At 34.2% G+C, this 18481-nt stretch overlaps 2 protein-coding genes across 3 annotated transcripts in view; one reads left to right on the top strand and one right to left on the bottom strand.

Annotated features, from left to right (window-relative positions):
- Nucleotides 1-5674: 5674 nt before the first annotated feature.
- On the bottom strand, nt 5675-11834 carry LOC139488825 (BTB/POZ domain-containing protein 6-like). 2 transcript variants are annotated; one of them, XM_071274761.1, is made up of 3 exons: nt 11611-11834; nt 7861-8123; nt 5675-6891 (listed from the first exon to the last, which is right to left on the bottom strand). In XM_071274761.1, the coding sequence occupies exons 2-3, from the start codon at nt 8103-8105 to the stop codon at nt 5865-5867; spliced, it is 1272 nt and encodes a 423-aa protein (XP_071130862.1). In that variant the 5' UTR covers nt 8106-8123; nt 11611-11834; the 3' UTR covers nt 5675-5864. The 2 variants fall into 2 exon arrangements, with proteins under 2 accessions (XP_071130862.1, XP_071130863.1); XM_071274762.1 differs by lacking the exon at nt 11611-11834 and adding an exon at nt 9110-9293.
- Nucleotides 11835-13470: 1636 nt separating this feature from the next.
- The window catches only part of LOC139488880 (protein bicaudal C homolog 1-like), a 72115-nt gene continuing 67104 nt past the window's right edge, over nt 13471-18481 (top strand). Inside the window, exon 1 of the mRNA XM_071274832.1 lies at nt 13471-13682. Coding sequence (XP_071130933.1) covers nt 13508-13682 — 175 coding nt within the window. The 5' untranslated portion in view covers nt 13471-13507. The remainder of the gene's footprint in view (nt 13683-18481) is intronic.

Raw genomic sequence — 18481 nt, 5'->3', positions numbered from 1 at the left:
TGGACAATGAAAATCCTATTTGTCTGTTATCTTCATAACACTGCTTATTTACAAGCCCCACAGGAGCAATTTTTGATTGCCTTGCGCAAATATACAAGATCTTTGCTCAATCAGTTTCTTTGATGAATTAATGAGATGAAACATTGAACTTTAATGAAAAAATTTGAGCAAACCTGGGAAAAATCATTAAAGGCATGATTTTACATCTCAAAACTTGAGGATTTTTATGGGATTGTAAGAAAAATATACAAGTAAATTTTTTAGAAAATTAAGGGGAGATTATTCAAACATTATTTATTTACTTATACGTGTATATTTTTTTTTACTTCTTCAGGTAAATAAAATACACTTGTACAAGTAGTACCCCTGACTGAAAATTTTGCCTTTAAAGTGATTTGCAGGTGGTTTTTATACGACCACAAACATTTTTTTTGTGTTGGTATTATGCTATGATGTAGTTTCTGCATGAAAACTTGTAGGTAAAAAAAACCTCTTAATTTCAATATCTGTATTTAAATAATGATTTCTCAGCAATTGCATATTATAATGTATATTAAGAAATAAAAATATGTCATGGTTACAACAAATGACTAGACATCTTTTGAATGTAATATAAAATCTCAAGATTGGTTTTTCTTTTTGTCTTGAATTAAGTTTTTTGTCTCGCCTTGACAGAGTCAAAAAGCAAGACATAGGCATGCTGTCGTCGGTGTCGACGATGGCGATGGAGTCAACAATGTATTAGTTTGTGATTAGGTCAGTTTTATGGGGAACCTTTAGTTGTAGGTAAATGATAATTGGTATGCAGATGTATTACCATTGCCATACTTTACATGTATTAGTTTGTGATTAGGTCAGTTTATGGGGATCCACTGGTGGTAGGTTAATGCTATTTCGGATGCAGATGTTTTAGCATTGCCACATCTTATTCCCATGGAGATTATTTGGCTCTGCCCCTCAGTCATGGTCTATTGACTTTGAAAGGTTTGCTTACTTTACATGTATTAGTTTTTAATTACTTGTGGTACGTCAATAATATTTGGTATGCAAATGTTTTAGCATTGCCACATCTCATTGCCATGGAGATTATTTGGCGGTGAAGTCAACAATGTATTAGTTTGTGATTAGGTCAGTTTTATGGGGAACCTTTAGTTGTAGGTCAATGATAATTGGTACGCAGATGTATTACCATTGCCATATCACATTGCCATGGAGATTATTTGGCTCTCCCCCCTCAGTCATGGTCTATTGACTTTGAATGGTTTGCTTACTTTACATGTATTAGTTTGTGATTAGGTCAGTTAATGGGGATCCACTGGTGGTAGGTCAAGGATATTTGGGATGCAGATGTTTTAGCATTGCCACATCTCATTCCCATGGAGATTATTTGGCTCCGCCCCTCAGTCATGGTCTATTGACTTTGAAAGGTTTGCTTACTTTACATGTATTAGTTTTTAATTACATGTGGTACGTCAATGATATTTGGTATGCAAATGTTTTAGCATTGCCACATCTCATTGCCATGGAGATTATGTGGCGCTGCCCCCTCAGTCATGGTCTAATGACTTTGAATCGTTTTCTTACTTTACATGTATTAGTTTGTGATTAGGTCAGTTAATGGGGATCCATTTGTGGTATGTCATTGATAATTGTTATGCAGATGTATTAGCATTGCCACATCTCATTGCCACGGAAACTATTTGGATCTGTCCCCTCAGTCATGGTCTATTGACTTTAAATGGTTTCCATTATCAAAATAACAAAAAGGCGCGACATATCTCTGTGATAACAGTTTATTTTTAGAAAGTATGATATTGCACATGTTGCATGTATGTTCTTTTACACTCGGTCAATGTTTTGGTTTTATAAGCTTTAGTTATGAAGTTGTTTTCTTTTTTTGGGACAGATTTAAACGATGGATTTATGAAATATAAGATCTGCTATAAATAGTTTGTGTTTACTTTATTCAGTGCAATTTCACATTCAGTAATTAGGTGTTCCTTTCAAGTACATACTGTGGTCAATCATTTGTTGTACATGTGTCTGCATTTGATATGTATGTCTTTGAACAAATAATGATGTATACATTGGGCAGATGGACTAAAACTAGACAAAGTAATACCATGGCACTCCACTCTGAAGTAGCGGTATTCTAACAAAGTCAATGTAGGACTTTCTTTAAGATGTAATTGTGTATGGGAGACACAAATGATCCCCTCGTAGATGCAAAGCGTTATTTTGAAATACACAAAGTTGAGTATGGGAGCACTTAGTTCTATGGTTCACTGAATGAGAAGTTATTCAGAAAAGCTTTGCACCTCTTATTCAAGTTAATACTCCAAAAATTACTATCTCCCAAAAGAGCAAATATCAATAAAAATCAAAACCCTGACCACATTCACACTTCAATATATGTACAAACAAATGACAAAGTTTAACTATCTCCTAAAAGAGCACATGCACACATGTATCAATATCAATCAAAACTGACCACATGCACACTTTCAATATATGTACAAACAGCCAGGCTCAAAGTGAAAGCTTCCAAGGATTCAAACTGTAGAAGTTATCTGGAATAACTATATACCCATAAAGGGACAGACGGACGGACACGTGTAAAACAAAATTAGTTTGCGAGGTACATACATCCTCCCTTACAAACTACTTTGAATCTGTAATAACAGTTTTATTCCATTGTCTTTTGGTATTTTTGCAGTTTTAAATAATAATAATTTTATTTGCAAAAATACACCCATATGGGTCAAGCAAACACAAATACAACATTTAATACAGACAGTGAAGAATTACAAATATAAACATAAAAAAAAAAACATAGTAATAAATGGTAATTAATGTAGCCTTTGATGAACATGGACCTCATTTTCGCAATTCTAATGATTGCTTTATAAAGTCACCAATTTCTGTCAAAAGCTCAGATTTAGGATTTAAAAGTTGTTTTAGCTTTAAAAGTGGTTGATAATTTGTAAAATCAGGATTTAAATTATTAATCTTTAAAAATAAGCAATCTCTTAAAGTTGAGTTTAGTTTGCAGTATAGTAAAAAATGGTATTCATCATCAATTTTATTACAAAGTTTACATAACCTTTGATCTCTGGGTACATTTTTATATCTTCCCATTTCAACTTCTAGGTTATGGTCACTAACCCTTAATTTAGAAATTAATTGTCTGGTTTTAAAATTTGATTCTTATAATAAATAATTTTCAATTTTTATCTCAGTTTTTATTTGACCATATAGAAATAATTTCGAACTGTCTGTTATAGAAGAAAGTTCATTCAAGACTTTTTTTGTATAAAATTCATGTGATACCTGTTTAAACTTCATCTTTAAGGAATATTTAATTTTATTGTATGGTTTATCACAAGTTTCAAAATCTTTAGCATTTAATCCAGTCTCTTTAAAAATATTTAGAGCAAATGTATACCAACTATGAAAACCATCATTATGCAGGGACTTGTTTAATTCATAGGCTTCTTTTAACAGAGGATTAATATCATTGGTATGAAATCTACAGAAATATAGCATAACTTGTGGTTTAATAAATGAAGCCATAGAAAATCTGCCCAGTTCTGTTTTGGCTGAAATATTACATGCAGTTTTTCTAAGTCCTAGGACAGATTTACAGTATTTATTATGAATCATTTCATAGCAAAATTTATCTTCTAACGACAAAGTATCACAAACAGAACCATGTTGTTCTGAGATTCAGAGTTTTCTTTGTTAAGATTATGCACATACAAGTTGAATTATTGATCTTAAAACATTTGCCAAGGTGAGTGTTTTGTTTGGGTGTGCATGATATACATCTTCGTCATACCAAGGGCAGTAAAAATGGACTGTCCTAACTCCTTTTTATTTAAGTCGATCCACTTAACAGAATGTACTTATTAGATTTTTTGGCTTGCCATTGAACTAAGTGAACAGCAATCATTATAATACGTCTTGAATATATATGAACCATTTGCCCCTGGACGCAAAGCAGATTGTAATCATTTCAATATGACTTGAATATGTATCAACAATTTGCCACTGGACGTTTGGCAAACTGCAATCATTGTATTCAATCAGTCACGCTCCAGTTATAATTGCATGACAATACTACTAAAATTATCGTAAGGCATTATTTAGGTTGCTGTGTTACCGTTGTTAGAGGTATACATATATGTCCTTGATGGTCGCATTGTTGCGCTCCTGTGCGAATAAGAACATGTGGAATGGGCCCAATAAGGCAACTCTCCTCTTAGTTGACTGATCACTGTCACAATTAAGTAAGAACCTCGACATAGGGATAGTGATCTTATTAAAAGCTTTATATTTTAGAAGGTGGATGACCTGAATGCTTCATAATTTGTATATATATATAGGGAGCTACCATTTGATTTTTATTGGGGTGGGCTAGGATGAGGGGGGTTAGGAGAGGTCCTGATCACGAAATCCCGGGCTAAAAAACACGAAATCCCGGATCCCGAAAGGGTCAATCCCGAAATCCCGAGCTTAAAAACATCCGATCCCGGAGTCCCGATAAAGGTCCTATCCTCCTCTAGGATGAAATTTGAAAAATTAGGCAGGACAGGAGTTTTGAGTAAAAACAAAGGCAGGATGAGACACTTGCAAAAAAGACAGAGATTACAGCTAAAAAAAATGCAGGACAAAATTTTTCATCCTAGTGTATGGAATGATGGTAAGGTATACATGTTCAACTGGCAGGTGTCACTCTGACCTTGGCCTCATTTTCATGGTTCAGTGATCAAAAATAAGTTTTTTGAGTTTCGGTCTTTTTTTTTTTATAATATATGCAATAGGTCTACTATATTTGGTCAGAGACATATATACACATATGTGTGTATAGACATATATACACATATGTGTGTATAGACATATATACACATATGTGTGTATATATGTCTCTAATTGGGTGTATGAAAATATTTATGGTGTATATTCAGTCGCAGGTTTTATTTGACCGTGACCTCATTTTCACGGTGCATTGCTCAGTGTTACGTTTTTGTGTTTTTAGTCTTTTTTTTTTTTTTAACTTGAAGCAATAGATCAACAAAATTCTTTTAAGGAAGGATTGTAAGCTTAACTTGTCTGCCTGGCATGGTTCCTCTTACTTTGACATAATTTTCATGGTTCATTGGTCAATGTTTAGGTTTATTTTTGGTTAAGTCTAAGAAACTATGAGCAATAGGTCAACTATTCAGTGTATTAAATGATTATAAGGTGTACATGTTTTTCTCGTTTGGTTTATGTAACATTGACCTCATTTTCTTGGATCATGTTAAGTTTATGAAATAGTTATTGTAAAGCTTCATATTTTGGATTATCAACGTAATATCAATGATTAGTAAAGAAGGCGAGACATTTAAGCGTATGCACTCTTGTCTCGTACAGTGGCTATGTACTTTTGGTGAAATAAAAAAAATTGTGTTTGCACAAAATTTCAAGCATTTTGGGTTGTCTTTTTCTCGACTTATGGTTTTTGACTGCCCTAACCTTCTTCTTACCTTAGTCTAAGACTATCAACAGTAATCTTACTTTATTTCTTTTTAGCTTAACATCCTATTTGTATACTAAACTACAATTTTTGTAAACCGTCTGTCTACTTTTGTTCCAAATAAACTAAAAAAAAAATACAGAATAACAACAAACATACAGTCTATATCTTATTTTCAGATACTGTGTTAGTTAATATAGTAATGCATCTGTCCTGTAGTCACTTCAGTTCCAAATTACAATGACTCAACAAACATACAGACAATATAAATGTTTAGTTTCAGATACTATTCATCCTTTGTTCATGTTGTTAGCAATACATCTCTCTTGTAGTCTCTATATGTTGCTTATTCAAGTTGTCTCCCGACAATGATCCCAGGAATTTGTCCACTTGTTTCATTGGTACCATTCAATGAGGATACACCAAACGAAAACGTGACTGACAAATCATCTTCCATTATTCGTGTTGCGTAATTCTTGCCTGTGAAGGTCTTTGGTCCTTTCATACACAATTGAATTGTGTATCGTACGTTTTTAGTTAGTTTGACTGGATCTATAAACATAATATCATAAATTTCTTGACCTTCTTTTGAAGATATGGATGTGGTTGTTGATGTCAAAACTGTAAAGAACTGAATGATTTTAACTGTTATATCATGATCGCCCTTATAATCTTTTGACCCAAATACAATTATTCCTAAAAGTAACCCGTCAAAATCTGTAGAAAATTCTATTGAATCAACTGAACCATCTAAAGTCCAACTCTGGTGACCTTCATTTGCGATGCATCTGTAAAATTTCACCGGATTTGGGAGACGTAATTTTGATGGAAAATTTTCGACATTTATACCATCAAAAGATTGAAATACTCGTATTATTTCATCTGACGACAATATACGACGAGTTGATACATGATGTGTGAAGTACTTACGATCCATTAAGGGAAAGCGTATGTCATGTAGAATATCTCCTAAAGATTCTCGGATATGATCGTCCGTCAACGGCATATCTTTGTCTCCACACTTATTTTCACCCCATTTTACAACTTGTTCGAATATGAAGTCTTCCTTGCATTTTAAACTATCCGATTCGATAACGAGTTTAAGACATTCGGGAGAAAGAGATGACAAACTTTCAGATACCAAACATTGTTTTCCATGACGATGAATGTATTGCAAGGATTTGTGTTTTAATTCTTCAAGGTGAAAGTCATTGGCCGTTTGTAATACAACACAAGCGTGATCTTCATCTATGAGCGTTGATAAAAATTGACTACATTCACTTTTGACAGTTTGTAACATATATTTTTCAGCTCCATACAATAAACCTTTCACATTTGATGTATTTACTTCTATCTGGTCGGTGTACATAAACCTGACAAACATAAAAAAAAAAAAAAGGTTATTGTTTTATATTTACATACGTTTTATTTCCTATTTGGAAAATTCCAAATAAATATGTTGTAAGACGGGCTATGCGATATTTCTCCCTGTAAGATTTGCTAAATTTTTAAATGCAAGGCTAAAACCAAAGGCTACGGAATAAGGGTGGGTCAACATGTGTGATATTGTCCCCATTTTCCTTTTCAACATTAAAGTTATGCATGATAGTTGTCTTGAACACTATAAAGTTACTGTACTATTGGTTGTCTTTTAATGAGATTGGTTTCTGAGGAAGATGTTTTATTGCAAACAAAAACTGTCTTATTATTAAAAGTCTTATACTTTTTACCTGTATTTACCTGTTAATTGGCGCAAATGAAAGGTTTTATTTTTGGCGCAAATGAAAGGTTTCATTTTTGGGGCAAATGAAATATTGTTTGTGGCGCAAATGAAAGATTTTTTTGGCGCAAATGAAATGCGCAAAAGCAAAGCACCGTGTAGTATGTATCATGATGATCAGATACATGTATTTACGATTAGAATTTTATTTAAAGTGCTGGTTTTTTTTTTCGTCATTTGTAAAACCGATAGTGTTCGAACTGTTTTAATTGATTTATGTGCTTTCCACTGTAACCTTTCAATATTCAAGGTCTTAAAAGATATGTAAATTTGTTTTATGCAAGATGAAAAGAGGATGGCTCAGTACTGGTGGTGTTCATTTATCATTTAATTTACACATTTTGGTGTTGATGAAATACACTTAATGAACATCTCGGATAACGTTTATCATTACTTGTTCAGACTTTGTGAATTCGAGCTACATACGTATAAAAACGAACTCTTTTTTTTTTGCTGAAGACGGAATTGTGTTATTGTTTTGAATCAAAATGCATTGTCAGTATTTACGTTTTTGTGTTGTAACGTTTGTCGTATTCTTTTCGTCTCTTTTTATCTAATTTACCTCACGAGATGTGTGAATATTTCATTATCAAGATCGGGAATGGTTATTTCTCCCTTTTCTGCCATTGGTCCTTCAAACATACTGTAGAAGACAGGACTAGCGCTGGCGAGCATGCATCTATGAGCATTGAAGACCTTCTTGTCAGTTCCAACATAGAAGGTGACATCACACATCAATTGGTGATTTAACATGTGAAACATTCTCTCGGGTAGTGATCTACCATTTTGCCAATCTCGGGACTCCATTATTTATCCACGACTTTACTGAAAATTTAAAAAGATGAAATATTCATATAGTTGGAGTAGTAGAATTTAACCCGATTTATTCATTATTTTGGTAAAATGAGTTATCTCACGATTTTACAAATATGCAATGTATTGCACTAAAGAAATTTTTTCTACATTGGCTAGAGGTATAGGGGGAGGGTTGAGATCTCACAAACATGTTCAACCCCGCCGCATTTTTGCGCCTGTCTCAAGTCAGGAGCCTCTGGCCTTTGTTAGTCTTGTATTATTTTAATTTTAGTTTCTTGTGTACAATTTGGAAATTAGTATGGCGTTCATTATCACTGAACTAGTATATATTTGTTTAGGGCCAGCTGAAGGACGCCTCCGGGTGCGGGAATTTCTCGCTACATTGAAGACCTATTGGTGACCTTCTGCTGTTGTTTTTTTCTATGGTCGGGTTGTTGTCTCTTTGGCACATTCCCCATTTCCATTCTCAATTTTATTATCGTTTCATAACTTCTCCAGACAAGGCAATATGGAGCCTTAAAAGTAAGGGCAGTTGCCTGTAGCTGAAGACGGTGAATTGATTAGAATTAACCATACACAGAGGCGGATTTAGGGAGGGGGGCAGGGGGCCCGCCCCCCCCCCCCCTTTTTGGGAAAAAAATTGGTTGCTTATATAGGGAATCATTGAAGCGTGACTGGAGCGGGCCCCCTCTTAGATCAGTCAGTGGGCCCCACTTATGTAAATTTCTGGATCCGCCACTGATACAGATTTTCAGTAATGAAACGTATTCTTTTTGGGCTTAAAGAAAAGTGGTATACTGGCTAAATAAGTTGACCATTGTCATATATCATTTCCAGCATTGATATATGATGGATATCTCTGATATACATAAAGTGGTCAGTGCTGACTGACAAAAACAATTAAATATCATATGTATGTGCATTACAATTAGAATGGTTATATAAATGCGTAAATCATATTAAATACAAATGTGTATTAGAAAATCAGTACTTACTTCAGACAAAGGAATCACAAATAAACACAAAAATCGACTGAAACAAATGTTTAGTTCACCTGAAGTTGTGTACATACGAGTATAAATATCGATCGTTTCCTTGGCAATCAATAGTTAGGGTTATTATTATAAGACAACATCCGTAGCAACACGAGGGATCCTCGTCCATTTTACTTTTTTGCGTCTGAATATTGAAAATAATAAAATTTGTATACCATTTATATTCCTAGCGATGCAATCAATAAGTTCTATATTGTTCGTAAATACAGGCTATAGTGCTTTTTTTTTCTATTTTGAACTATCGTTTTTTCGAAAACCTGTCCACACAATTAAGTTTAGATGATTATATGTCCGACATTTATCGTGCTATTGCTGTGATAATTGTTTAAATGGAGCCATCAACGAGTGTGATAAAACGCTATTTATAGGAGATTCGAAAAGAGTGAAAATGATCCAAAAATGATAACTCCAATTCCGAAATAAATGAGGTCCAATGCAATACAAATAATAATACAATTGAAGACATTGTTGAAAAGGGCATGATAATTGCGGTTTTGGCCGACGACGAGAACGCCATGGCTAAAAAGAAGGGTGTTCTCATGTGCTTCGGAAGGGTAAGCAGATCCTGCTCCACATATGACACCCGTCGTGTTGATCATGTTAGTACTAGTCTAACTCGGTAACAAGTCTAGTTCGGTAGGTCACATTCGTTATAAGGGAAGGACATTGTAGTTAAGATATTAAAAACATATCCGCTATCATCTGTGAAACGGATATTCCATGACGACCAACCAACTCGTGAAGGCTTCCGTAAAACTTACGAAGAAATTATTTTTGCTTCACCATTTGGAACTCTTGGTTTAATAGCTTCCTTGTGAGCAACAATCATCTCTGAAGGAAAGCATGACAGTAAATACAAGCCTGGGAATATCGTATCAATAGGAGGATATATACTCCGTATGCAGGCGCTGCTGGGATTTTGTTGCTACATAGATTTGGAAAGTTCACAATTGGGAAGCAGAATTCATCTCTTTGGTCGTAAGGTTTTGTTTTCAACCGACCCTCATTGTCAATTTTAAGATGTTGGTGAAGATACGAGGCTTAGATTGTATGTACTTTAAAAGCTTTTTTGATTTTTTAGTATCCACATCTGAATCACGCCACCTCTGGAATAGGCAGTTCCACAATAACTCTAAATTTGAAGCCCTTTTTAAACCAACATTTCATCACCAGGATTCACTAAAGGCAGACATTTTATCAGCAACTTTCTGTCATCGTCAAAATATATATAGTGTGGCAAAGAGTTTGAAACAAATATTATTGAAAGTATATGCATGTTCCGGACCATATGAGTATTTGGACCATACGAGTATGGTCATGACCATAATGCGTATACTCATATGGTCCGATCGTACGCGTATGGTCGGACCATATGAGTATATACTCGTATGGTTATTAACGGGCGGACCATATGAGTATTTTGACCTTATAGGTATTTTTTTCAAATGTGCATAACAAAACAACTGTATACACTTAGGAAAACATGAGATATTCCATGTTTATGCTGTTATCTTTATCTTTATTTAGGTTAGCTTTTAATGTGAATGCCAACATTTTTGTGCTTTGTTAAGAATATTACCATAAAATATTCGATGGGAAATACCTGAACGTATTAGAAGTCTGCAAGTTTAATTATCTTTAAGAATACTGGTCTTGTGTCGATGATAAAATGAAGTAAATGTTTTGACTAGTTTGTGATATCGAAAAACCTGGTGTAATAAGTTTTCATTTATACACAGATTTCTATCGTTAAAATCAAATACGTTGTAACATACACGAGCGAATCGAACAAGTTGAGATGTGTAAACAAAAGGGAACGTTAACGTTACCATCTAAAAATGGATAATTAACAATAGGAAATGAAAAAAACTGAAAAAAAAACATCTCTTTTATCATAAATTTTTGTATTAAGCCATACATATTAAGATCCAGGAAGGGTTAGTGTGCATTGCTAGTATTAGCTTTATTTTAAGTTAGTTCGGCAGGATAAATCTCTTCAGTGTAATATATATATATATTTACATATATAGGTGGTCGAGTGATCCAGAGCGATGGACATAATGCATGCGGCGTTGTCGCGATTTCCCGAGGCCTATAACATAAGTTTGAATCCAGGCACACTAAGCAAATGATTTAACTATAGGAAATTAAAGAAAGCTCGTTTTATCTTCGTTCACCTTATCAGCATTCCATTATCCTTGTTCAAGTATAAGGAAGTCAAACATTTCTGTCTTTTATGTCGTACGCTATTGTGTACTAGTTAAGAGACAAAGACCATCAATGAAAGATATACATGTATTTATAATGCTAGTTATATCAAATTTGGAAATGTACAAGTTAGTTTTATTTACTCGACAAGTATTTAAATATGCAATACTGATTACAACATCAAAATTTTCAACATAAATTATTTCCTTATACATTAAAAATTAGAAACTTACCTTTCTTTACTCAGGTATAGTTATATATAGATAGATACATGAGAGACTTCAAGTTCAAACCATTCTGTTCAGTATTTGTATATTGTGCCAGGTAGATATACACTAATATAAATATACAAATAAAAACACATTTACGTGACCCACGCCTTAGAAATTTAATATATACTACTACTACTAAACTGAGTGACGACAACAAGTTTTTAAAATTAGTTGTTATATCATACACGAAGTCAAGCGGATATTAGTTTATACTGAATTGAGTTACCGTTCTTTGTATGCTATCCAATATCGTTTCGGGTGATCTTTTCCGAGTCCATATGCCATTGTGTTTCTCACTTCGCGCGAAGGCCAAACGAAAAAAATATATCAAACAATGATAGTAAAAAAAACCTTTAAGGCTTGGATAGAGAATATTTCAAGCTAAATCTACAATGAGACCAACTTTCCACAAGACACCAAATGTCATAGAAATTATAACAACTACAGGTCACCGTACTGCCTTCAAAAATGAGCAAAGCCCATACTTCATAGTCAGCTATTAAAGGTCACTAAATGACAAATGTAAAACAATTCAAATGAAAAAACCAACGGGCTAATTTATGTACAAAAAAATTAACGATAAAAAAATATGTAACACATCAACAAACGACAACCACTCACAGAAATACAGGCTTCTGACTTGGGAAAGACACATACATACAGAAGGCTAAATTTTATATTCTTGAAGGTAATCATGAGGATCGAAGAAGATATTGTCTTTCAGTAAACACAGTAGGATAGTAACTCAACAAAAGAGTAAAACCAGATAGATATGCAATGTTAAACTACACTGAGTCTTTAACAATAAACGATTATAACTTATCGTACCTAATGAAGTTTTACAGATAAAAATGAATCTCTTCTTATCACAGAACACTTGGAACAGATAGTTCACATGACACAACATAGAAAACTAAAGACTAAGCAACATGAACCCCACCCAAAATTGGGGGTGATCTCAGCCTGTCCCGGAAGGGTAAGCTGATCCTTCTCCACCATGTGGCACCCGTCGTGTTGCTTATGTTATTACAAACCCGCTAAATAGTTATATTTCATAAATTATTTTCAGTAACTGACATTAAAAAAAACATAACTTAGCATTGGAAACTTGTATAAACGTATGGGAAGTTAAGTCGCTCTCTCAGTTTAGCGTTGATCCTCTTATAGTTCAAACAGGTAAAGATGTATGCAAAATTATACAAAAACAAACATATTATAGTAGTCTCAGTTTCAGATAATCAATCACAGATAACATCCCAATTGCCGTAACCACATACATGTGCTTGCCCTGAATTATGGCATTACCGGCTGAGTGAGAATCATCTTTGAGTAAGTAATTTTGAAGCAACACAAGGGGAGCTCTTGATGAGCTGCATGAATCTGCCCCGGCTTATAGCCTGGTCCCTCCGGAGCTACTGAGATCACCGAGTCCAGTTTTGTGTTGGGATTGTCGCTTAATCTTTAATTTTCTCTTTTTTTTGTTAACGAAACTCAAGTTCAAGACATAAAATACAAATTTGGTACCATTTGAAAACATGAGAATCGCTGGCCTTGCTGATCATAATGCTAAGAAAAAGAAAAAAAACCCCTTTGGTTTGCCTTAGTCGGTCTTTAAAAAAGGCAAAACAGCCTCTGTTTAAAAAATATAGGATGACGACAAAGCTTTATTTTATTTCAAGTATAACAACAATTTGCTATTTTGTATACAACCGCCTTCAAGGGTTTCAGCCTTGGTCATATTAATTAATAAGTTTGCTTAGGGAAATCTGTCTATTCTTACAAAAAATATTCCGGAAAATCACGAAAAACCGTTTAGGGTTCGGAGCCTCGAAGTGGCAATGACAACAGCAGAGATGCAATGGCAGATCACTTATCGTTGTGCTCGGATAACATGAAGGATTCAAGAAGTATTAACGAGTCTCCAACGGATATATGTGATGAAAACAATCAGGATATTAAAGATGAACTTGAACCTGGATTTATCGAGGAGAGATTTCGTGTTGACAGAAAGAAATTGGAGCAAATGCTCCAAGGTAGGTCGATCATTTGTCGATATTGAAAGTAAAAGTGCGAGGACTTCCGAATTGTCGCATATTTGTAAACAATTGAAAGTAGAGTAAACCCCTACACACCGATCTGACTGCAGAATTTACACAACTAAGAATAATTCCATTTTACAAAATTCTAATTATAAGGACTACAAAACTCACCTGAAGTAATGTTTTTTTTTATACAAATGTAACTTGTCAGATGCAAATAATTTATGAATGTACATTTTGTACGTGTATCGTCAGATCATATGTGGTACCTCATATGAACTCTAAGCATACATTTTTCCTTGCATAATTAGCTCCATTTTTACATTTACATATATAGGCCATCAACAAACCCTTCAGAGGGTTCTCCAAAGGTTTTTGAATGTACTGAGACTATAGCACTTTCACTACATTGTACCATGTCCATGAGGCATTGGATTTAAGTCCTGCTTAATTGGCTCCAACAGAAACTAATCTAAATGTAGTTGCATACAATGTACATGTACATCCTTACCTTAACCTTACCTTAATTCTCTCCGCGCCAGAAGTCGCATAAGGCCTCCACGCCAGCGTTTCTGGTTTCTGTAACAAGTTCTTTTTTACGAAGTTGGGTAGTTAGCCCAACGTCCAACTTCCACTCTGGTGGGCCGGGTTTTCTCTCTGGGTAGTCCTTCCCGTAGATGATTGCATTACCATGCTAACGGATTGCATCTGTCCGGATTTCTTTCTGGGTTGTCTCCCATAGCCTTTGACTTTCCACAGTCACCCACAAGGCAGTGGGACTATTTACCCATAGCTGGGGGTTTGGTTGCAGGCACCAGAGCGTATCCACTCACCGGTGGGACTAGCATGCCTTGCATCTAGGGGCCAAACCTCCTCCCAGACCTTGTGGTTTTGCCTGGGGCCGTGAGGTGCCCAGTTTCATCTATCACCTCATGGAGGATCCCATATCTGGGCCACATAGGTCTTACTGCATGAGAGGCTGTAACTGGCAGGAAAGACTTACACACTCGGCTCTCCTTTTCACAGCAAGCTGCTAGCCAGTGATGAATGCTGGAAGCGAGAGTGACAAGCACAGACACAACAACACACATACAATGTACAGGTGGGCATCACACAGTCATTTGACAGACATGTACATGCACATGAAATAATAACAGATAGCCAAAGGGACATATGTCTTCTGCATTATCAGCATAGGTCTTACTGCAAGATTCTAGAAGCTCAGGAGGAAGGAATAATAAATATGCATTTCTATACATTTTTTTACTTTAGTGAACCTACATGTACATGTGTTCATGTATACAGGGTCCTCAGTGGGATATTTTTAGGGCAACTCCAGAGTCTCATTAATTTTAGTTCCAGCTTCTTCTGATGAGTCATATACATTTACATGTACATTAATGTGTAATCCCAGTTACTCAAATAGTTCACAACTGAATTAAAACATAAAAGTGTTATCAAAATGTACAGTACATGGGATGATGTATGTACAAAATGTACACAAGGTATGATACAATGTAACTAAGTTGAGAAAAAATAATGCTACACTTATAATGTAAGTCAATTCTAATATTATCATGCTACTTTATAGTAATAAAAAAATTAAACGGGTCCTGAAGGCTGAAAGGAACAATACAGATTTCATAATATTTAGTCAATTTGTTTTTATGTCATGGATCAAGATCTGTTCAATGAAAATGCTGTTTACCATAAATATACCAAGGTACATGTTTATAAATATAGTGCATTCTTAACTTCAAATGTGTAAACAATGTATGTGTACATTTGCATTCAGTAATCTAGGGTCCTTTTATACAAATGTAGGCGACTACGCATGTACAGTATATGATATATGGGTTTTAATTTACTCATCCCTGAAGGCTGTGCAGTGACCTATATGTAGTTGTTAATTTCTGTGTCTCACAGTCTGCATGGTTAGCCACTAGTCCGATGCCCCAGACTAGTAAAATTTCTTTCAGACTAGTAAGTTTTTGCAAAACTTTGGACCAATAAGAAAAATGTCAGAATATTGGTCTTCAGACTAGTAGTTGAAAAAGTTTTTGGTGCAGACTAGTGTCATTTGGTCTCTTGTGGAGAGTTGTCTCATTGGTAATCATACCACATGTTTTTATTTTTAAATGTTTATCCTTGCACTTTTTTACTTAACTATGGATATATTTGTACTTTACATGTACTTGTACATGTAGCTCATATCTAGATCTGTTCTCAAAAACAACTTGATCTTTTAATTATTTTTGCAGGCAAAAGCATAATAAATAAAGTCATTTTTACAGAGAAGTTTTGTTAAAATCTTTGTTCACATAAATTGAGTATTTTATAAGTGTGTAAAATGTTTCTGATGTCAGACATAGATAGGGAGATATTATCACACCTGCTGATTCATATTATAGTAGAAAATTCAACTTCAATATAGAAATCACATGTTTTGTACAGCTACAACAGCACTTGCCTTGGTACTGCTCATATAATACATGTAATACATGTACATGTACGTGCACCTTCATATATGAACATGATGAATACAAGTAAACATGGGGTACAATATATGTATAAATAGTACAGTACTGTAGGTACATCAATAAGATTTCAACCTCATGACACCAAACACCATAAGACAGCTAGAGGTAATATGTTCTAGTATTTTCTATAGCATGTATTGGTTTCTATTTCATTGTATTTATATAATTACCTACATGTATATCAACATAATCAGTACCAATGTTACTTAAATCATTTATTGATAAAGTAGGTACATTTATAAAATAAAAACTCAAATTCCTCATTGCATTTTATGATGATTTCTGTGTGCATTTTTCTTGTCAAAGTTGTTCATGCATATAGGATAGGTTTTTTTTAATGCAAAATTTCTTAAACGCTTTTTTTCGAAAATTGTAGTGTTTTCCTTCAGATGAAGAAATATTATGTTAAAGTTGGTTCAAATTTTGGCATTATACGATTACCTTAACATGCATGCCAGCGTTTGAAAGTCCAATTTTACTAGTACATGTAGGTGCTATAAATAACTGAACATTTGAATGTTAAGATAGTGTAAAATGCTACATTTTAAAGAATGAAAGAGCACTTTCAACCATGACACATTGTTTTTGACTATTTGTATGAAGGAAAGTATTGAATTATTAGTGTTTAAATATAAATGTGTCACTTTGATATTTAAGGGTGGAATTAAATTTCATACATCAAAGCAAAAATAATTGCACTTGTAAAGATTAGGTGAATGAGTGCCTTTTCTTTCAGTCAGTTTTTATACGACCCCAAAAAAATTTTGGGTTCGTATAATGGTATGATGTCGTCGTCTGCGTCGTCGTCGTCGGAAAAAACTTTGGTTTCCGGATAATAACTTTAGTTTAAGTGAATAGATCTTAATGAAATTTTTTCAGAAGGTTCAATACCACAAAAGGAAGGTTGGGATTTATTTTGGGGATGATGGTCCGAACCGTTCAGGAATTAGGGGCCCAAAAGGGGCCAAAACAAGCATTTTTCTAGTTTCAGGATAATAACTTGTTTACCAGTATTTCAATTGCTCTGTATACTGCAATGTTTAAAATCACAAGAAGAAGGTTTGGATTTATTTAAGGAGTTATGGGGTCAAAGTTTAGGAATTAAGGGCCAAAAAGGGGCCAAAACAAGCATTTTTCTAGTTTCCAGACAATACCTTGTGTGTAATGGCATGGATCTCTCTGAAATTGTACCACAATGTACCATATAACAAAGGGGAGCATGGGATTGAGTTTAAGGGTTATTGCTCCAAGGGGGGGTTTCTCATTTTATCATTTTTTTAAGGGATTTTTTTTTTTTTCAACATTTTTCAAATTTCAAATTTTGAAAATTTTTTTCAAGAAGAAATATTCAATTGCACAGTATTTTGCAATAGATGTGTTAGATCTTGAACCACATTTATTTTGTGGCAAAAACCTATATTATGTCAAAAATTTGATCACAATCAAAATTCAGACAGTATCAAGCTTGAATATTGTGACCAAATTTGCCCCAACTGTTCAGGGTTCGACCACTGGGGTCGTATAAAGCTGCGCCCTGCGGAGCACCTGGTTATTATCTTGCATTGTAGTATTGCTAAAAGCCTATGATATATATATACATTTATATGGAAAAGTTTGGAATGTATGAATCTTATATTAATTTTAATATATATAATTATAATGTCAAACAATTGGGACAACATCCCTAATGCGCCACGAAATGAGGAACTCAAAAGTCACGTGTAAAGAAAAAATCTCTGTGTAGTGATATTGGACATGTTTCTATTTTTAACAAATGACTGAACTTAATTATTTGTGGTGATTAGGAAAGTAGAGGAACATAAAATAAATGTGTAAAAACTATGGAGCTATTGAATGTGTTCAAAGTATTACATTTTCAAAGAACTTATTGTGTTAAAAAGGGGATATTTTACCACAAGGAGCCGCATCACAAAAGGATGTTCGGGGTTTGCTAATTTACGGAAAAAGTAATCTCACTTCGTACATGTACCCCGAAAATTTAACCACATATGTGAAAATGTCACAGCTTCGAAACGAGCTATCATACATATCCAAGTTTACGATATGGACTGAGCTACAGGAAAAAACGTTACCATTACCGCCTATGTAAAAACAATTAAAGATATTGAGCCAATTGCAAGCTTAAGAGGAAAGGTAATGACAGTATTTCAGTTAATGAGTTAAAGCTGTTTTTCTTTCCAAAAAAATAAATTATGGAAGATTAAACAATTTGAACATTGCTCATGTTGAAAT

The sequence above is a fragment of the Mytilus edulis genome, chromosome 9, assembly GCF_963676685.1.
Source record: "Mytilus edulis chromosome 9, xbMytEdul2.2, whole genome shotgun sequence".
In the NCBI taxonomy this organism is placed as follows: domain Eukaryota; kingdom Metazoa; phylum Mollusca; class Bivalvia; order Mytilida; family Mytilidae; genus Mytilus; species Mytilus edulis.
This window is presented reverse-complemented; position numbering and strand designations above follow the sequence as displayed.

Coding starts and splice junctions, on each gene's coding strand:
- LOC139488825 (XM_071274761.1), bottom strand. CDS start 8,105: ATGGAGTCCCGAGATTGGCAAAATGGTAGATCACTACCCGAGAGAATG. Junction 6,892..7,860: donor ATATTCACACATCTCGTGAG/GTAAATTAGATA, acceptor TATGTTTGTCAG/GTTTATGTACACCGACCAGA.